General features: G+C 42.8%; 1 protein-coding gene, 1 long non-coding RNA gene and 1 other non-coding gene across 7 annotated transcripts in view; 2 read left to right on the top strand and 1 right to left on the bottom strand.

The window, feature by feature from the left end:
- Positions 1-2,270: 2,270 nt before the first annotated feature.
- Positions 2,271-3,016, top strand: LOC123651090. The gene is made up of 2 exons (XR_006739570.1): positions 2,271-2,629; positions 2,841-3,016. It is a non-coding gene; the product is annotated as an uncharacterized LOC123651090 (long non-coding RNA).
- The window catches only part of GLUD1 (glutamate dehydrogenase 1), a 40,410-nt gene continuing 21,676 nt past the window's right edge, over positions 2,911-21,644 (bottom strand). The window contains exons 5-13 of one of the 5 annotated variants that reach the window (XM_036461231.2): positions 21,459-21,553; positions 15,868-16,047; positions 14,723-14,860; positions 14,399-14,536; positions 13,467-13,547; positions 12,501-12,624; positions 11,621-11,712; positions 5,293-5,355; positions 2,911-4,044 (exon numbers count right to left, since the gene is read on the bottom strand). In XM_036461231.2, the coding sequence (XP_036317124.1) occupies positions 3,925-4,044; positions 5,293-5,355; positions 11,621-11,712; positions 12,501-12,624; positions 13,467-13,547; positions 14,399-14,536; positions 14,723-14,860; positions 15,868-16,047; positions 21,459-21,553 (1,031 nt within the window). In that variant the 3' untranslated portion in view covers positions 2,911-3,924. Of the gene's footprint in view, positions 4,045-5,292; positions 5,356-6,395; positions 6,399-8,042; positions 8,531-11,620; positions 11,713-12,500; positions 12,625-13,466; positions 13,548-14,398; positions 14,537-14,722; positions 14,861-15,867; positions 16,048-21,458; positions 21,554-21,644 lie in introns of those variants that run through there. The other 4 variants (XM_036461230.2, XM_036461232.2, XM_036461228.2 and 1 more) reach the window with 4 other exon arrangements.
- Positions 6,267-6,393, top strand: LOC118732198. Its single transcript, XR_004992081.1, has one exon. It is a non-coding gene; the product is annotated as a small nucleolar RNA SNORA3/SNORA45 family (small nucleolar RNA).

Raw genomic sequence — 21,644 nt, 5'->3', positions numbered from 1 at the left:
GATGCTATACTCTGTAACTTTGCTTAACACATTAGCCCCAGTGGGTTTTGTGTCCTCTATGGGATTTTTTATGTATAGAACCATGTAATGTTTGTAGTTTCATTTCTTCCTTTCCATTTCAGATGACTTGAATTTTTTTGCCTAATTACATTGTTGAATAACAGTGGAGGAAACAAGAATCTTTGCTCCTACTAAAGGGTAGCATTGTTTTTCACCAATGAGGCCATTTTTATTTTTGTTAATGCCCTTTATTATGTTGAAGTTCCTTCTATTACTGTGGTTTTATTGTGAAAGGATCTTGGATTTTATCGAGTTTCCCCCCTCCCCCATCTATTGAGGTGATTATGATTCTCCCCCTCCCCCATTCTATTTGTGGATATATAACATTACTTCATGTTGAAGCACCCTTGCATTCCTGGGACAAATCCTACCTGGTCATGATGTGTAATACTTACGGGCTGTTGGATTGTTAATATTAAAAATTTTTTTAAAAAATTGATTTCATAGGAAGAGATAGAAACATCAGTGATGACAAGGAATCATTGATTGGCTGCCTTCTGCATGCCCCATACTGGAGCCCGCAACCCAGGCATGTGCCCTTGACAGAAATCCGTCAGTCCACAGGCCGATGCTCTATCCACTGAGCCAAATTGGTTAGGGCATGGACTGTTACCATTTTTATGTCTATATACATAAGGAATACTTGTGTACAGTTTTCTTTTCTTGTGATCTTTGTCTGGCATTATCAGGATAATACTTCATAGATGTTAGAGTGTTTCCTCATCTTTTCTTTTTGAAAGAGTCTGTCTAAGATTGGTGTTAATTCCTTAAATATTTGTTATTTGAATTCATCAAACATGTGGGAACTTTGAATTAGGCAATGATTACTTACAAAGGTATAGCAACCAAAGAAAAAATAACTTTAACTCTTTATCAAAATGATTGTCAACATCAAGAAAAAGACAAATCAATGGAATGAGACAAAAGATTTGCAAATTATGAGTCACATATTCAACTATATAAAGTTACTAAAATAATAAAAAATGGGCAAAGGATTTAAATAGAAAGTAAAATTGTTGTAAGTGATTGCCTTTGCAGAATTTTTGTTTTGTAATATGGGTATTATTATTTTTTATATTTTATTAATTTTTTAAAGAGAAGAAGGGAGAGGCATAGAAACATCGATGAGAAACACTGATCAGCTGCCTCCTACACACCCTCCACTGGGGATGTGCCCGCAACAAAGGTACATGCACTTGACCTGAATTGAATCTAGGACACTTCAATCCGCAGGCCGATGTTGCTCTATCCACTGACCAAACTGGTCTCAGCTATTTTTTAATTTTATACAAATGATTTTTATTGGCTTCTTTGATTTGTTTTTATATCAAAGTCTCATGTAGTTTAGACAGTCTGTCAACCTCAGCACTATTGAAATTTTGGACTATCCTGTGCATTGTGAGATGTTTCGTGCCCCCAGTTGTAACAAAAATGTATTCAGTCAAGTTCAACATAGGGAACATATGGAGATGAGTGCTAGAATTATCATGGTAGAACTTCATAAATTATGTAACCTCATGGTTCATAGGTTGATGCTGGGCTGTACTTTTCTTGATGTCCTTTGACATCAATATACAGCCCTAATGTGTAACAGGGTAAGAAGCCTGCCAGATGTTAAGGGTATTTAAAGCTTGTGAGTTAAGATGCCAGGCTTCTTTCTCAAATCCTCCCCTGATATGTTCATAGATTTTAGAGAGAGAAGAGAAATATCTTTGTGAAAGTGATACATCAACCCCTTGCTCCCCTTCCCCCACCCTAACTGGGGATTGAATTCGAGCCTTTTGGTGTAGCTCCAAACAACTGAACCAGGGTCAGGCTTTTGTTTTGTTTAGAAAAACAGTTAACCAGCCTGGTCGGCATAGCTCAGTGGTCAAGCGCTGACATGGGAACCAGGAAATGTTGCAGGTTGCAGGCTCCATCCTCAGTGGGGGGCATCTGGGAGGCAGCAAATGGATGTTTTTCTCTCATAGATGTTTCTATTTCTCTCTCCCTCTCACTTTCTCTCTCTAAAAATAAAAACATTAAAGCATTGCTAGAAAAAAAACAAAAAAACCCACAACACATACACATACAAAAACCCCCCAAAACCTCCCCCTAACTTTATCCATCAGGATCAACTACATTCTAGTGTAGGAGTTCATGAGGCAACTAAATTGACCAGAATTTTCTAACTCAAAGATCCAGGAACCAAAGTTGATACTCGTCTAGCATAGACATTACAACTTTTTAAAAGATTAATATCAATAACACACATCAACGCTTTAAAAAAAGTCATGCCTACTCCCAGTAAGTTAGCAAAAGGCCAAGACTAAGACCTGATCGTCACATGACCTGAACCTACGGTCCACCAATACTGTTCTCTCTGACACTTGTTTTCTGCACCTTCTCCAGCACATCTAGTGCTCTGCCTGTGGGCCGGCAGACAGCACTCGGGAAGGGCTCCTGGTCTGTGGGGCCTGCTTTTCTGCCCCTTCTCAGGAGGAAACAGAATCCAGATCTGGCAGCTAAGTCATTAGTGGAAACAGATCTAGAATCCATTTTTGCTGATTCTGGGTATTACATTAAACTTGTAATTTCTTTGATTAAGTAATTAAAAAAACACCCCTAATCAATGAAACCTTCCTTCATTAAAAAAGGTACCAAAGAGATTACTTCAGTGTATCAACTTGAGAGCCATTTCCTATTCAATATAATGAAACAAGAGAATTCAAGAATAAAATGTGGTCACTCGCAACATAGCAAGAGTGATGTCATTTAGGTGGTTGTTTAAAAAACTCCAGAAACCCAATTGTATTTTCATCACCTACTAAGAGACACTATTAAAATATAAAAACAGAAAGAAACATAAGCTTTGGAAAAGGTAGACTTTTAATAACTGCTTTTACCACCAAGTTAAGTCATGCAGTTACAAAGTAGTTAGAAATTTCTGAAAGGATATTGTTAAAAAAAGAAAAAGCTCATTCTTACATAAATAGTATCTAGCACTTCGTTGGGACACTGCTATTCAAAAGGCCCTGGCAAAGCACACGGCCACTCCAGGCTGTCCCGGGCTGCTGCTGAAGCTGTGCTGGTGAAGCTGTGCCGAGGGGAGGCCCTGCAAGGGGCTGCCAAGTCAGGGTGAGTTGGGCTGTTGTTGGCAATGCTCAGAGCTGCCAGCCAGACCCCAGAGAGGGAGCTCAAGTGGTTTTTTTCTGAGACACTATTTGAATTATTGTTCAATCAGGCAATACAATAGGCTTTGAAAAGAGAAGAGCAATTAATTAACATAAGGAGGTTACTACATTCTTTGGACTATGTGTCATCAAGGTGGTTAATAAATTCTGACAGTCTCACACAACAGAAATAGGTGCCATCAATTGCTATGCAACGATAGGAAAGAAGATAACTAACTCTCCATTGGGCTTTTTGTTTGTGGACAACATACTACTGATAAGCTATAAATGATACAGTGTTGTTATAAAAATACCAGCTTTTTAATTCATTGTGTTTATGGGCATTCACTGCGTAGTCCAGGTTAGGCTTAGTCAGTGATTAAAGGCAGTTTTATTACAGCAGCATGTTGTTATTTTATTCTAAAAGGATAAAATGCATAAAGAGAAACAGTATTTATTTTGTTTGTAATCTATAGAATTGAGCTCTTCTGCTGATATACCCAAATGGCTCTCTGGCATCTACTTTTAGTTTTGCACGTGACCCCCTAATTTTAATTTCTCTTTTCTGAAGAGTCTCATTTGAATCGACCTATGAGAATGTTGTCCATTGTCTATAAGCAATGAGAGAAAGATCTGTGGTTACATGTAAACTTGTGATAGGTCTACGGATGAAGAGGTGAAGAGAGCAGTATAGAAGTCAGTGGCAATCCATCTATGTGAAGGTCAAACCGGCTTCGTTGTACACCTTGAAGACTTTCTCAATGGCATTGACATAGGCAGCTGTTCTCAGGTCCAATCCCAGGTTATATTTCATGGCTGTACGCATGATTTGCTGAAACAAAGTAGAAAAAATAGTGAAGACCACCTGACTCAGCATCCAGGCCACACCAGCACATACGGGCTGGCACAAGTTGCCTGTTCCTGTTTTGACGTGGGCAGCCAAAAATAAACTACTCAGGCAGTAGAATAACTTCTAGTCAGGAAGGACCGATTCTTGAAATTAAGTAAGCCACTGTCTAGGCAGCAGCAAGAAGTTGCTCTTCAGAACTTTAGGTGTGAGCTGTCTGTGTCCTTCAGACATCCTGCTATCAGGGAGGAATTCATTGGACATGCTCTATGGTGATGTACAAGGACTAAGAACAGGGTGAGGAGTGACCTGTAGTTAGTGGCGATAGCTATGTAGCTCTGTGGGTACATTTAAAGTTGTTAAATTATGTACTGTAAAGAAGTAAATTCAGTGTGTAATACTTGTTGTGTTATTCTACCTTAAATATGAGCAGACAGAATTTGAACTCAAGAAATTAGGAAAGCTGGACAAACTGTGTTTAAGATCTTGATATAAGAATCAAGTGGTCAGCCCTAACCAGTTTTGCTCAGTGGATAGAGCATCGGTCTGTGGACTGAAAGGTCCCAGGTCTGATTCTGGTCAAGGGCATGTACCTTGGTTGCGGGCACATCCCCAGTGGGAGGTGCGCAGGAGGCAGCTGATCGATGTTTCTCTCTCATCGATGTTTCTAATTCTCTATCCCTCTCCCTTTCTCTCTGTAAAAAAAATCAATAAAATATATTAAAAAAAAAAAAGAATCAAGTAGTCAAAAAACCTCTAATTTACATAAAATTCTATAGTGCAGTCACTTGCTATAGGACAGTGGTTGGTAAACCGTGGCTTGTGAGCCATATGCGGCTTTTTGGCCCCTTGAGTGTTGCTCTTCCACAAAAGACCTGGGCGAATCTATTTTGAAGAAGTGGCGCTAGGACAAGTTTAAGTTTAAAAAATTTGGCTCTCAAAAGAAATTTCAATCATTGTGCTGTTGGAATTTGGCTCTGCTGACTAATGAGTTTGCCGACCATTTGCTATAGGATAATGGAAAACCTCACTTCTTCCTACTCGACATTATTAGTTATTTCCATAAGCCTGGTAAACATATTGAAGACCCTGAAAACACTGGCTACCATTTAAGACTGAAAAAGCATGTGCTCTGCCACACACAAATGAGGATCACACGCTCAGCAGCCTGGGGGCTGAGACCACACTGGGGTGCCCTTTGAGACACCACAGACAGAGCAGCGGCGCACGTACCCTGGCCGAGCGCTCCATGGTGTAGGCTAAGCCGGAGTGCACGATGTCTTTCTCAGACGCCCCCTGTTAGGAAAAAGAACATGAAGTCAGTAAAACCATCCCAGCACATGCTTCACCCCCTGAGCACAAAGGTTGTTAAGTCAATACACAGCCAGCAGAATTAGAGATATACCTAATTTTTATATAACATCTTCAAACCTAATTAGGGAGTTGCATTTTAATCATAATGTAGTTTTCACTGTATTTGACAGCAAACATACTCATGAAGTAAGATCTGACACAATAAAACAATGAACACAGAAAACCACGAACCAGGAAGGAAGTGGTGAGATCAGCACCGGCCACTGATATGCACTGCACCCAGCAGCAGGCTCTCCCGGCCACGTCCAGTCCCCAGCCCACCAGGGACACACGGGGCATAGAAAGACACCGCATCTCCAGGAGCAGCTCGGGGGTAGAGACCTAAACTCCACAGTGTCACCACTTGTAAAGCTGGATGAACACTAGCAACTCTAACGAACCCCAAATTCTAGTGATGAGGAAACTGTCAACTAGAGAAGTTGGCCAGGTGTGCCAGTGGCTAGTTTTAGAGCTGGGATATAACCAAGGTCTTTGACCACCATGCCAGCTCCTCTCTTTCCTATGCCAATTATCTCTTATCACTTAAGTCTATTTGTTTCAAGAGATCCCTCTATTTCATTTGTGCTCTGGAACACTTTCTAAAATTTCATGTGAATTAACTCTCCCTATTGTTCCTAATTTATAATAAAAGGGTAATATGATAATTAGACAGGACATCTACCAGATATCCCTCCGAATGTCCTTCCTGATGAAGCCGGGGCCGAAGGGAAGCCAGCCAGAGTCCCGGTGCTGGAGGGAAGCCAGTGACGACAGTTGTGGGGAGGAAGGCCTACTCTTGCATAAATTTTCGTGCATGGGGCCTCTAGTCTGATATATACAGCTATCAAAAACATTATGAGAGGCCAGATAATATAAAAAGTGGGTCACCTGCTAGAGTTCTCGGAGAGAATCTGCTGGTCTTGACTCACTGACGAGGGCAGCAAGTGCCCCCCCTCCGCAGTGCCCAGATCAGAAACACAGACTTTCTAGCTCCTAGATGGAATGGGTTGTCCATCACCTTTCCTCATACCCATTAGGGAGTTAATACCTGCCATAGTGTGTTAAAAACCCTTTTCTCTATTCTAGAAATAAAGAAGAAAAAAAAAGTGGCTCACCAATACAAGTTATCTATACCAAACTTCACCCAACTAACACTATTTAATTAAGAAGGTATATTTCTATAGCATTTGTATCAACTAAAAACTAAGCTTTATTTACTTCTACCAAGGTAAGAAGATCTTGCTGAACAGGTGGACACTGCAGTTTCTTTGATTCAATCTCCCAACCATCAAAACCCTTACTGAGTATCTACTAAGTGCCAGGCACTTTTCCAGGCAGCTTAGATCACAGCAGAATACACAGTAATGACAATCCTCTTTCCTCATAGAGCTGATATTTAGGTGGGAATAGATACTTGGACTTAAAACCCTGAGGCTGAGTGAGATCATCAAAACTGAATTAAGCCGAAACCGGTTTGGCTCAGTGGATAGAGCGTCGGCCTGCGAAATGAAAGGTCCCGGGTTCGATTCCGGTCAAGGGCATGTACCTGGGTTGCGGGCACATCTCCAGTAGGGAGTGTGCAAGAGGCAGCTGATCGATGATTCTCTCTCATTGATGTTTCTAACTCTCTATCCCTCACTCTTCCTCTCTGTAAAAAAATCAATAAAATATATTTTAAAAAAACAAAAACAAAACTGAATTCAGACAGAGATCTGGTACAGGGACCAAGTCCCAAAGGCAATGAGAAGAAATGATAGTGAAGCAAGGAGAAAAGCAGGTGAGTGGTATCTGGAAGGTGAGAGAAGAAAACATTTCAGGAGGAGGGAACACTGTGACAACAGCTGCAGATAGGTCAAGGAAGACGAACACTGAGAAGTGACCACTGGATTTGGCAGTGCAGGTGCCACTGGCTACCTTGAGAAGACAGTTTTGGTGGAGTGATGGGCATAAGAGAAGGTTGCCAAAAGGGAAATAAAAATGGCAAGACCTGGAAGAATAAGTGGGATTAAGATTCACATACACACACCCCTAAAATATACATAAAACCTTAATGTGCAAATAGACCAGACAATGAAAAACCGGTAGCTATCATGTGCACTGACCAACTGAGGGTGCACGCAGAACATGGCGGGCATTGGCTGAGGCGGAATGATGGAGCAGGTGAGCGGGGGCACCAGACCAAGGTGGGCGCTGGTCACTGTCATTTGGGTGAGCCTCTGGTGGTTACTGAAAATTCTTTGCTCCTGTGTACCATGGTCCTGCTTGGTGCTTGCACCTGCTGTTGGCCCTGATTGCCCCTGAGAGCTTCTCCACCTCCCCCTGCTCCTGAAGGGCAACTGGGACAGCAGCTATGGCTCACAACTGCTGACAGCGCCAGACCCGCTTGCACCTGCTGCTGGCGCTGGCTGTGCCCGTCAGTGGATGTGAGTGGGGCTGGCACCATCAGCATGTGGTGGCAGAAGCAGGGCAGCTGGCAGATGGGACCAGGGGCTGCGATGGGAGGGGCCGGGTGGGGGTGCAAAGGATGGGCCGAGACTCACCTCTGTGCCCATTGCTGTCTCACGGCCCACAATTCCTTTCAAAGTGCATGAATTTGTGCACTGGGCCCCTAGTATATACATAATTAAAAAAAATTATACTTTTATTGATTTCAGAGAGGAAGGAAGAGGAAGAGAAAGATAGTAATAGCAATGATGAAATAGAGTCATCATTTGGCTGCCTCCTGCATACCCCACACTGGGGATTGAGCCCAAAACCCAGGTTTGTGCCCTGACTGGAAAATTGAACCACAACCTCCTGGTTCATATATTGATGCTCAGCCACTGACTGAGCAAAGACATATATATTTTAGGAGAGCATTTAGAATATCAATAGAAATGACTGCACAGGGGAGGATTGGTGATGCAGAACAGAGGGGAGGATTTGCTTGAGTTAGGCATTTGATTAAATTGAAAATGGGCCCTCCAATACCCAGAGCAAGACCTGGGGATAGATGGAAGTACAGAGAGTTGCTCTGTAAGAGAGCTGATACAAGGCAGGGTACAGATGCCAGGAACTGGGTACACGAGGAAGTTCTGACTGCCTCAATGTTCTCTGTGAGCACATACCAGGTCAAGAGCTGGAGTGCAGGAGAGAGAGAGAGAGAGAGAGAGAGAGAGAGGGGGGGGGGGAAGGATATTTAGGAGAATGAGAAAACAAATGGAATAGGGGCAGCTCTAAGAATGTATGGTGTTAGTGGTTAGGATCTGAATAGTCCGCAGGGTCTCCAGCTACAGGGGGCAAAGATCTGGGGGTTATCAAGGCTCAGGTGTTAACAGGAGGATCAATGAAGCAAAACTAGAGTGGGAAGTCACTAATGATGGAATTTAAGTTAGACATGGAGAATGCTGAGGACATTAGGGGTGATGAGGGACAGTAGATCTTGGAAGGTCCAGAATGTGGCTGGGGAGAGGAAAGGAGTTGGAAAATAACTGTTTTTTTCAACTGATACCTTAAGACTAGAGGCCTGATGCATGAATTTGTGCACCAGTGGAGTCCCTTGGCTTGGCCTGCAGGATCGGGCTGAAACTGGCCTTCCAACATCCCCCAAACCCTTGATTGAGAGAGGGTGCAGGCCAGGCCAAGGGACCCCACTGGTATACAATCCCTGGAGAGGGATGCAGGTTGACCAGATGGGGAGGGGACCACGGGAGGGCTCCAGGGCGTATCCAGCCCGTTTTGCTCACTTCTGATTGGCCAGACCCCAGCAGCAAACTAACCTATTTGTTAAGCATCTGCCCCCTGGTGATTAGTGCACATCATAGCGACTGGTTGACCAGTTGACTATCTGCCCCCTGGTGGTCCATGCATGTCACAGCAACTGGTAGACTAGTTGGCTGTCTGCCCTCTGGTGGTCAGTGCTAGTCATAGTGAGTAGTTGAGTGGACTTAGCATATCATTAGCATATTATGTTTTGATTGGTTGAAAGGCCAACCAGGTCAACTGGACACTTAGCATATTGAACTTTTATTATATAGGACTAGAGGCCCAATGTACGAATTTGTGCACCAGTGAGATCCCTCCACCTAGTGTGCGGGATTGGGCCAAAACCAGCTCTCTTGACATCCCCTGAGGGGTCCTGGTTTGCGAGATGGTGCAGGCCAGGCCGAAGGACCCCACCGGTGTGTGATCAGGGCCTGGGGAGGGCTCCAGGGTTTGTCTGGCCTGTCTCACTCAGTACCTGTTGGCCGGACCCTATCAGCAGATTAACCTACTGGTCGAAGCATCTGCCTCCTGGTGGTCAGTGCATACCTTAGCGAGTGGTTGAGTGGCCTTCGCATATCAATAGCATGTTATGCTTTGATTGGTTGAATGGCCAACTGGTCACCTGGACACTTAACATATTGGGCTTTTATTTTATAGGATTCCTACAACAGGTAGTAAGTGAGAAATAGCACTAAAGTCTAAAATTGGAAGATATGCAAGCATCTGAAAATTGGGAGACCAATAGATTGGACAACATTTATTTTAAAACGATAAAAAGAGCCAAAACCGATTTGGCTCAATGGATAGAGCGTCAGTCTGCGGACTGAGGGGTCCCAGGTTCGATTCCAGTCAAGGGCATGTACCTTGGTTGCGGGCACATCCCCAGTAGGGGGTGTGCAAGAGGCAGCTCATCGATGTTTCTAACTCTCTATCCCTCTCTCTTCCTCTCTGTAAAAAATCAATAAATATATTAAAAAAAAGAAAGAAAAGAAAGTCATCATAGCTGTTGCCCTACTTATTGCCTAACTAGCGGGGTGTCCTCTTTCTGTGCTCCTCCTGGATGTTTCAATCTGTGTGACTGATATGTGCCAGGTAGGTGCTGGGAGGAGCAAGAAACCCACTGAAGAGCAGCTGCAGCACTGCCCAGGATGCCCATAGCTCTGGCACGTAGAGGGCACTTTCAGGAAAGGTTGCAGAGATGCGGTTACACCTAAGAAAGGAGAGGCTACGGCTTTTCCAACAGAGGGACCAGAACTAACAGACATGCCTCTGGGAAAGAAGATTCATTTAGGGGAACAATTAGTATCCAGAGTGGCAAAAGCATCTTCAAAATGATACCCTTAACTTTTCCTCATGTTTTCAATATAGTTTGGGATCTTCACCCGATATGTGCCACAAGAATGTTTAAAACATGCAGAACTTAACTATTTATTTAGTCAGGGGCACCGACCTCTTTTCTCTTAGGCTGTCAAATAAAAAAAAAATGAGAACAGCCAACACAATAGCCGTCCCATGTGAATTAATCAAAACTATATCTTTTTTTTTTGGGGGGGGTGTTAAATCAGTAAAACATTTATTTTTTGGTGTGCCACATAATTTTAGTAATTAGTTTATGTGTGCCAAAGAGATGGAAAAGGTTGAAAATCGCTGATATATTCCATGACTGAATATTTCATTTCATAAGAAGATATAACAGCCATTTTTCTGCCATCTATATGACAGTTAAATCAAGGTAACTTTGAAACTGACTACGAACATAGTTCCAATGACATCCTCATACACGGAGCCATTCCTCCCCTTTGGAATGTTTTCTTAGGATGAGTCCTCAGAGGGGACATTATTATGCCAAAGGGCAGGAACACTAACAACTCCTCACTCCTCAATTTTTCAAAGAGCCGCACCAACCTGCACTGCTATCAGAATAAAGGCACAACTGCTTCACCGAAGACATGGTGACTAGAAGATCCATTGTTTATGATCGTTTAATAGATAAAGAAACCTTTTTTAATTTGTACTCTCACTGCAAGGTTAACATTTCGTCTAGGCCTATTTCCTCTGACTTGCTTTCCATGCCTTCGCACTTTCCTGGTGAGGAAGCTCTCTGTGATGTGTGCGCTCTACTAACATAGCCTTGTCAGTTGCTCATTACTATTAAGCACCCTTTCTAATCTGCTTTCTCTCTTTCGTATCCAGATAGCAATCCACATTTTTCATAGAGTTCTAATTATTTTTTCATTTCTATTTCTCTGAAGCTTAACCGAGTTAAATTCGTAGTAACCCTTTGCCATTACATTAGTATTACTGTGGAGCCACGGGAATTGTTAAGGTGCCAAAAGCAGAAGAGCCGTTAGTTACTTGTTTGGAACTAGGATTCTTACAAGTCCTAGGATTACTTTCATGTAGGTGCCTGACCCGAGTCTAAAGAGAGCAGGCAGGTGGAAAGGGGACTGTCCCAAGCACTCACCGATATCCTGTCTTGGAACTCCGATGTGGGCACAACAGGAATAGTCCCACCATGCTTTCCAAATTTCCTTTCCAGACTCTCCTGAACCGACACTATGGAGAGCCAAGAGGAGAGAAGACCATGCCAGCAGAAAGTCAAACAGTAGCAAAACTTGTCTCCAGTTATATTCACAACCCCAAAACCAAGAGTTTTAGAAACCTTCAACATTAATGACATGAAGGGTTAATCATTTAGAAGGATAGAGCGTTTGGCCAAATTCCTATGTAAAGTGAATTCAGGTCACTGCTGTTTCCATAGCACCCATTACCAGGGTTTTCCTTGGCTCTTTAAAAAAGAAGTGCTGAGGGAGAGAAACGGAAATAGATGGGTCACTTCACCCCATTCTGAGCAGGCTGAGTAAAGGCGCTCAGTGGGAGGTCTTGGTCTTGTTTCAGCTTCAGGAAAACCCTACTGTTAGCCCTGGAGCCTACTCCTGTCCAAGAAAATTCTTCTCCACCAGAAGACTAAAGCATTCTCACACTAAACAGGCTTCACTCAGAGCGACCAGAGGCAGAAAAGGGGTGCACACCAACAGGAGCTGCCAGTTTAAACTGAGGCTCTTTCTTATCCTAACTTGCAGATTATGTTCTTGGAAAATTACATTATAAAACAAACATTTGGATATAAATATATTTAAGGAAGCTAATATATTGCTTACTCATAAAGAAATTATATATTTTTGGTCTAAGATTCATGAGCAAAATAATATACTTTTCGGTATTGAAATTAATTTACGTTCTTTAGAATTATAAAAAGGAAACTGGTCTTAAGTTTAAGCTTTGTCCAGCCTTCTAGCTGGCCCCAAAGATTAATTTTGGAGAACAAGATCGTCAGAACTTACTGAGCAAGTGGTAGTTAGAATCTCTTTCATATTTGAAGGTCAAACGGCCATAGCTGACATGATTTAGGTTCTTCAGCCACTCAAAGTAAGATACTGTAACTCCCCCGGCATTCAGGTAAAGATCCTACATACAAAAATGTGTCAGGAAGATACCGAAGATAAAAGATGATTGTTTTAGATAAAAGCTTACAATAAACTAAGAGCTCAATTTTAGTATCAAAGCAGATTAAGTGCCAATCTTTCCAAATATATCTTAGCTATCTTAAAACTTCACACTTAAATCTAACAATCTCCCTTTCCGGTTCATCTGAGTTGCTTTTTTATTTTATTTCATTTTATTAATCAAGCATTTAGCAGCTATGGTTAGAGCCTCTTCTCCACCAAAACGGTTTTTCTGACAGAACTGCTGCCCCTCCCTGGGCTGGGCTGGGCTGTGCGGGGACCCTCCCAGCAGCAGCATTCCCTCTACAGCGAACTTCTGTGAACCTGAATTTTCATACCTTCAGCAAAGGGTTCTAAAAATGCTCCCTAATCCGCACTAACTTCCAGTTGTCAATAACCTGTTGTCTGGACCCACGCTTATCCACTGAAAACATACATGACCCTCACATTAGCTTCCTGAGCAAAGCTGCAGGGACACTGGAAATGCATACTGTTAGGATGATAAAGCAATCTTTAATTTTAAGTTAGAAAAATATTTCTAGCACAATACACATCTATGTAATTAGGTTCTAAAGAAGGCTAAATACATACTCAAGAAAGAGCTTGAAGCTAGCAGAAAATGCTCAGCCAAAAACTGACAGGCTTACCATACTAACAATCATGCTTCTATTTTATTTTCTTAAACACAAATTAAAGATGAATTCACTAACAGCTTGGGAAACTAATGATCCTCCCTCCCATAATTCCTTACAAAAACAATTCCAATTCCAAGCATATGTAAAAACTGGCAAACAGACGACTTACCGGAATAACCATGATGTTCCGCTCCAGGAAAATCTTATCCGCTTCTGGAGTTGTTGGCCCATTGGCACCTTCAGCGATGATCTGTAAGTCAAACACATAGGAATGCTGCCACCACCACCAAGCTGAGCGCCAAGAGATGTGCATGTATGGGTAGGAGGTTGTAGGAAAGAGTAATTCCAGTTTAATCAAATTAATAAAAGTCACTCTGGCCAGTGTGGCTCAGCTGGTTGGAGCCATACATCAAAAGGTTGTGGGTTCCCAGATAAGGCAAGCAAATCAATGTTTTTCTCTCACATTGATGTTTCTCTCTCTTCCTCTCTAAAATCAATCAAGTCACTTTGCTCTAAAGTATATAAAACTATTTTTCCACCTTTTGATTTCCATAACTACTTTTTGGAAATTTGTTTTAAAAGGAAATCCATGGTGATGGTTGCACAACTCTGAATATACTAAAAGCCATTAAATTGTACATTTAGGTGAACTGTATGGTATGTGTGCTATTCTATATAATAAAAGGGTAAAATTGACAGAAGGGCGGAACAACTGGTCATCATGGTGCACACTGACCAGCAGGGGGCAGATGCTCAACACAGAGGCTGACCCCTGGTGATCAGTGTGCTCCCACAGGGGGAGAACGAGCTCAATGGTGGTAGCAAGAGCCTCTCCCACCTCCATGGAAGTGCTAAGGATGTCCGCTCTGCCTAAGCCCTCAGCCAGACATCCCCTGAGGGCTCTCGGACTTCTAAAGGGCGCAGGCTTGGCTGAGGGGACCCTCTCTGCACCCCCAAGTGCACAAACGTCATGCACTGGGCCTTTAGTATCCCAATAAAGCTGTAAACAAAACAAAAAAGAGGATACCCAAAATGCATACTTTTCTCTGACCTTCAATAGCATCCCATGAGGAAGGTTGGACAGTCTCTATTCTCTTTTACCTTGGCTTTGATTCTGGGTGCATTGGACTTGGTCAGCTGCTTCTCACTGGCAGCAGGGATCAGTATGTCACAGTCGGCCTCTAAGATGCTCCCTTCATAAACCTTTGCCTTGGGGAAACCCAGGATTGATCCATGTTGCTGTAATTGATTAAGTATCGGAATTAATAGCTGCACCAGAATTTAGTGCCAAATGACATGAAGACAAAGTTATCTTTAAAGTTACATTTTAAAAAAGTAAGCAATGGCAATAGATTTAAATAAAAGCTATTGCAACTTTACAATATTCAGGACAGTAAAACTGCTCAGATATTAGCTTTAACATACCAATTTGAAGTCTTCCAGTTCCTTTGGGTCAATGCCATCTGGATTCCATATACTCCCATCAGATTCACCAACACCAACACATTTAGCACCAAAACGATGCAAATATCTCATAGAGTGCAGGCCCACATTACCAAATCCCTGTAAAGAACAATTACTTATGACACAAAAAACAGCTTCCTACTACAGACAGATGGTAAATCACACTCTGTCCAATGCAACTTGGCATTCTGCTAAAAGAAATTCTCAAAATCCCTTTGCCAAAAGAAACAATGAACTAAATGGCTTCCTTTCAAGAATAAATTTCTATGTTTAACAATGAACAACCCAACCCTTTGTGTCTGTGATAATGAGACCTGAAGAAGTTTAGTTAGTGCAACCCTGTTGATTTATAAAGAAATCAGAGGTCCGATGCACGGAATTTGTGCAAGGGGCTTGGCTTTTGCAGCTGCGGCAGCTTGCCTCAGCCCTCACAGCCCTGGCTTTGTCCAGGGGTCACAGGAAGTCCAGTTGAATTAGCATATTATGGTTTTATTATTATAGATGATTATAGATGATATGGTGTCAACCATACCACCCAGGTCCCTCACGACCAGATGTCCTTTGGTACTAAAAAGTCAGTCACTAATTGGGAGGAATATGAATTCTATTTTAAAGTAACATTCAATATAATTCCTTAAGTAATCAAATACCAAAATTCTTTCTGTGTACCCCTAATAGTTTAAGTGATTTCCCCTTCTGGATACAGTCTCAATTTTTAAATACTGATTAAAAGAAGTTGGTGATGCCCAGTAGGCATGGCTCAGTGGTTGAGTGTCAACTTCTGAACCAGGAGGTCACGGTTTGATTTGTGGTCAGGGCACATGCCCGGGTTATAGGTTCGATCCCCAGTGTGGGGCGTGCAGGAGGCAGCCAATCAATAAAACATATAAAAAAACAAAATGGAGTTGGTGAGAGTTCCATATGTGTCCTAGAGATACTTAAATTGCTTCTAGTCACATAATCATACCAAAGCTCACACAATAAAATGCGTAATATTCTGAAAACAACTATTCTAAAACTTAAGAGATTAAAAATAATTAAATTAAAAAAAAACACAAATCTAAAAACAACTTATAAGTTATTCTTTAAGAAACAAAAACTTTTACCTGAACAACAAATGTTTTATCTCCAAACCCTGGTGTCATTCCTAAAATGCTCATGTAAGAAGCTTCATTGATGAAGTTTTCGATTCCATGGAAAACTCCCCGGCCAGTAGCAGAGATGCGTCCGTGGATCCCACCCTGACTGATGGGCTTGCCAGTGACACAGGCATGGGCATTAATATCCTGCAAGAGAAAGCCAGAGCTTCAGAGATGTAACCTAAGGAGAATTTCCTTTGATGAATCAATGGAATGACAGAACCAAACACATTCTCATTCAACTAAAATGCGCTCTTTAGGAGCGTCATCTGGAGGCACCTGACTCACTCTTTGAAATTTCTGTTCCCCGAAAATGTGTGAAACTAGGCTAGTATTTCCAATGGGAGGAACAGGGCGTTAGGAATTTAACTTAACTAGATTCCTAAAGTACAAATACAATGTCACAAAAATGGGTCAGATTTTCTTTAAAAAAAGATTTTTGATTGATTTTTCAGAGAGAAAGATAAAGAGAAAGACAACATCAATGAGAGTGAAACACTGATCAAGCATGTGCTCTGACTGGGAATCAAACTGGCAAACTTTTGGTACACGGGATGACACCCAACCAACTGAGCTACACTGGCCAGGGCCAGATAGCATTTTTAATAGCTTAAAAGTATTATTCCTGCCCTAGAAAGTTTGGCTCAGTGGATAGAGTGTCAGCCGGTAGACTGAAGGGTCCCAGGTTCGATTCTGGTCAAGGTACTTAGGTTGCAGGCTCCAGCCCTGGCCCTTGTCAGGGTGTATGCAGGAGGCAACCAATCAATGTGTCTCACTCATCAGTGATATTTCTATCTCCTTCTTCCTTCCTCTCTGAAATTAAAAAAAAAAAAAAAGTATTATTCCTGCCTGGCCAGGGCCAGCAAGGCTCAGGGGAGGTCACACTTCAATTCCAACATGCCGGGTATGAGCTCAACCACCAGTGGAGGCAATAGGATGCAGCCAATCAATGATTATCAAAACTGATGTTTCTCTTTCTCCATTCCTCCCTAAAATCAATGAAAATATAACAAAGTATTATTCTTCCAACAAATAACTTATACCATACTTAATCAGGGTACATCCAATCCTTAAGTGTCTTAAAATCTACCATTAAAACTAACCGGTTTTGCTCAGTGGATAGTGCAGCCCTAACCAGTTTTTCTCAGCGGACAGAGTGTTAGCCTATGGACTTAGGGGTCCCAGGTTATATTCCGGTCAAGGGGCATGTTCCTTGGTTATGGGCACATACCCAGTAGAGAATGTGCAGGAGGCAGCTGACCCATGTTTCTCTCTCATCGATGTTTCTCTCTATCCCTCTCCCTTCCTCTCTGCAAAAAAAAGAGAAACCATTAAAAAACAACAACAAAACTCGAGTACATCACCAAAACAGAGCTTTGAAGGAAGAGGCATTATGGTGCTCTTCAATGGTAAGGCTCAATATTGTAAAAATATTCTTCTGTCAAACTATTCTACAAATTTAATACAATACTACTTTTAAAAAAGCACTTGAAAACAAGCTCAAGTTCACCTTAAAAAAAGTGGATAGTGTTGGCCTATGGACTGAAGGGTCCTGGGTTTGATTCAGTCAAGGGCTCATGCCCGGGATGCGGCTCAATCCCCAGTAGGGGGTGTGCAGGAGGCAGCCAATCGATTTTTCATCACCATTGATTTTCTATCTCTCGTTCCCTCTCCCTTCCTCTCTAAAAATCAAATCTATCTATCTATCTATCTATCTATCTATCTATCTATGTATAAAGAAGTGGGCCAGCAAAAGTATTCAAGGGGAAAAAAATTGGCATTTATAGAAGCAACACAGTTCTCAGTCTGTATTAACTGAGAATAAAATAATTTGGGGCAATATGGAATAGTTGCTAAAATAAGAAAACCCACTAACCCAGAAATTCTACTTCAAGAAATTCCAGTTTTTTGTATATTTAGTACAGTACCACTTGGGTTAAGAAAACAGGCACATGTGAGTGGGGCACATAGGCCACCGCTCTGAGTGGTGCCTCTGGTTCGCTGTGGGCGTGAGTGAGGGCAGGGCTTCATCACCACCTGTCTGGGCCCGGAGTCGATGGGCATGTATTCTTTTGCAGAAACAATAGAATTAGAAAAAAGATGGAAGAACTTGGGAGGGCTTCCCTTCCAAGGCATCAAATATGCTATAAACTGTAGCAACCAGCACAGAATAGACCAATTGGATTAGTGACAGAAGAAATGGGACAGTCCAGTCGTACATAGGAAATCAATAAAAGTGAAGAAAGCATTTTACATGATGGCTAAGACACAAACTACTTAATAAGCTTAGGCAATTTGCTACCCATGTGAAACAAGTGCCTTACTTCATAACTTACCCTACCGTCCAATACATATCCTAGCTTGATGAGTTAAAAAGTGATTTGGTACTTTTCTGCATTGTTTAAATATTTTTAGAGGGAGAGCTGGGAACTATTACTCATACAAATGCCAACAGAAAGAACAAAATTAATGAGGAAAAAAAAGTAGTTTAGTAAAGATTTACAGAATTAGTTTTCCCACAGTTTCTCCCATGAATAATGTATGCAGAACTGCAAGCCTAGTGCCATTTAAACAGTGGAAATACGAATGCCAGAGCCGACAGGCGTGGTGCCAGCCTGGCCCCCAGAGAGCCTAATTGCTCTGGAAGCCCCGGGAGAACACGGCTCTTCGAGGCGGGGCTAGACAAAAGGGGCTGTGTGGTTTAGGCTCACTCCTGGAATAACAAAACTATGCTTCCTGATAGTCCTGATTTTGAATTTCCAATCATTTTAAGGAAAAGCCTTTCATTAGTACAGCCTGAGGTTTCCGCTGGCAACGTCTCACAGCACATTCTTTTGCTATCACTACTGGGAATGAACTATGAATAACAATATACTTGTCCACTACTCCGCACACTTCAATCTAGTGTCTCGCTTAAAAAAGAACAGGAGGCCTGGCCAGTGTAGTTCAGTGGTTGAGTACAGACCTATGTATCAGGTCACGGTCGGTTTCTGGTCAGGGCACATGCATGGGTTGTGGGCACAATCCCTAGTAGGGGCTGGCAGGAGGCAGCTGATCAATGATTCTCTCATTGATGTTTCTCTCTCCCTTCTTCTCTGAAATCAATTAAAAAATATACATGTAAATAAATTTAAAAGAACAAGAGACCATACCTACAACTCCCCAAACATAAAAGATGACATGTAAGACTGGCACTTGTAAATTTCTTGGTAGAATTTTCCCATAAAACCACCCATGCCTTGTGTTTTCTTTATGAAAAGGCTTTATTTATATTTTTTTTTTATAAATAATAAACTCTACTTTAAAAGACATTTTTATTGATTTCAGAGAGGAAGGGAGATGGAGAGGGAGATAGGAACAATAAAAGAGAATCATTGATGGACTGCTTTCTGCACGCTCCCTACTGGGGATTGAGCCTGCAACCCAAGCTCGTGCCCTTGACTGGAATCAACCCAGGACCCTTCAGTCTGCAGGCCGATGCCCTGTCCACTGAGCCAAACCAGGTAGGGCATAATCTCTACTTTTTATTAGCTTTGTAGCTCTTCAAATTTTCTATTTCATCTTGTGTCACTTTGAAAAAAAAATTAAGGAATTAATACACTTATAAAAACATCCTATTTGGGAATGACAGTCAAACCAAAATTCTTTGTAGTATCAATGTCTCATACTGCTGTTTTATTTCAGGGGATTTGTGTAATTGACCTGATACAGTAGTTATAAATATAATACTTCTTTGTGCTAAGGGCATTACATGACTACCTCACGAAGGAAGGAGTGTTATCATTGCCATTGTACAGGGAAGGAAGCAGAGGCACTGCCATGGGTCAGAGCTGGTTGCGAAGGAGCCAGGCTAGAATCCAGGCTGCCTGCCCATGTCCTCCCTGCAGACTGCACCCCGGGATCAGACTGATCTCTGCGAACAGCCAACTTCTCTCTCTTGGGACAATAGCCATCTTTTGAATTGTCTTCTGTTTTCTTCAAATGGAGACTACTCTTCATGTCCTACTCCCCTCTCACTGCCCCTGCCCCATCCCCTCTCCACTGCCCCTGCCCCGTCCCCTCTCCACTGCCCCTGCCCCATGCCCTCTCCTCTGCCCCTGCCCCTGCAATGGCTCCAGGACAAGCCAGCTGCTGAACTGGTTTCTCTTCAGAACTTCCCGCCCCCCAACACGCACAACCCCTTCTCTATAACTGAGTGCTTACTTCCCGTCAGAGGCTCCTCAGTCTGCCAGCTGCTCTCCAATGCCAGGACGGGTTAACATCACTGTCTTTCTGGGCCTTACAGGCTCCTGCCCAACAACCCCGTTCGCCACCACTCACAGAGTGAAGCTCCAAAGGCACACTTCGCTGTGTCACACACTCACTCCAGTTAGTGCTGCACTAGTTTCCCTCTGCACACAGGACAAAGACCACAGTCCTGCTGGTGCCTACAGGGTGATACTGGTCTGACCCTGCTCTGGGGACCTCTCTTAGGCCTCACAGTCTCACTCTCTCCTCTGGCCACCATGGCCTCCTCCTGCACATGAGAACTGTTCCCCAGGTGCATCCTTCCGCTTCTAACCCTCACCTTCCCTTATTCTAGTTGGTGCCTGCTCATCCTTACAGGCTTCTCTCAGCTCACCTCCGCGGGCTCGGCCAGGCTCCCCTAGCTCCTTCCACAGCGTCCGGACTTGTAGCTGTGCTGGGCACCTGTTACACTTTGCTTTGCAAGTAGTAGGTGCTCCGCATACTTTAAGAGAAAGCTCCTGAATGTTTGTTTTCAGGGCTTAATCTCTCCCAGAGACAGAAAACTAGTTTTCTTCTCGGGTTCTGTATCAGTGGCATCACTTCTACTCCAGTCCTTCTGTTTTTTTCCGACCCGACATGGTCTGTTTCCTTGATCCCTCATGTCCTACTCAGTCCTGCCAACTGGTGTCTGCCAGGGCCCATGATGCCCCAGCCCCTGTGCAGGAGGGCCTCCCTTTGCTAGTGCAGCCTGACACTGCCTGCGAAGTCAGCATCGAAGGCTCCCATCTGACCAGCAGGGAAAACTAAAACCCTAGGGGGTTTAATTCTTTGTCCTAGTTCACGTACCTTTTCACTCTTAGCACATTTCTAATATGCCTTATCTTCAGACAACCTGAACTCTACTCCCACTCCCCAACTCACCCTCTGTTCAAATCCTACCCATATTCAAGTTCTAGTCCAAATACATCCCAGGAAACCACAGCTCTCCATCGTGCATCACAATACCTCCACACCTCATCTGCTTCTGCTTTCATTCCTCCTAAGTGAGAACATGAGGAAAGTCAGGACGGGATGCTTCTTCACTTCGTTTCTATTGTCTGAGGGCCCCATCCCGGCATCCAGGATAGGGAGGCACATAAGGCAAAAAGCTCAATCCATGTTCCCTATATTTATGATTTAAGACTAGAGACAAAAGTAAAATAACATGCAAATCAAGGTATGATTAAAGGGGAGGAGAGAAACCCAGTGAATTCTCCATTTTCACATATAACACAACTTGTTCCTTCTTGTAGACAGCAATGCAGCCCTAGGGCCTCTGGGTGGGTACTCACATAGTGCCCGATGGTGCTAGCATAGGTGTCCGCAATCCAGGACATCTCTCGCTCACCCGTGCTCATGTCTGGGGCAGGCACATCAATGCCCGGACCTGGGGGCACAGGAAAAGCATCGCACCAGTTTTGAAGATAAACTCATCTCAGACATAAAGACCTTTGTAATTCTCTAACAAAGCTGCCATG

Source organism: Pipistrellus kuhlii, unplaced genomic scaffold (genome assembly GCF_014108245.1).
Source record: "Pipistrellus kuhlii isolate mPipKuh1 unplaced genomic scaffold, mPipKuh1.p scaffold_m20_p_35, whole genome shotgun sequence".
NCBI lineage: Eukaryota > Metazoa > Chordata > Mammalia > Chiroptera > Vespertilionidae > Pipistrellus > Pipistrellus kuhlii.
Note: the sequence above shows the minus strand (reverse complement) of the source record. Positions and strands in the feature narration are given on the sequence as shown.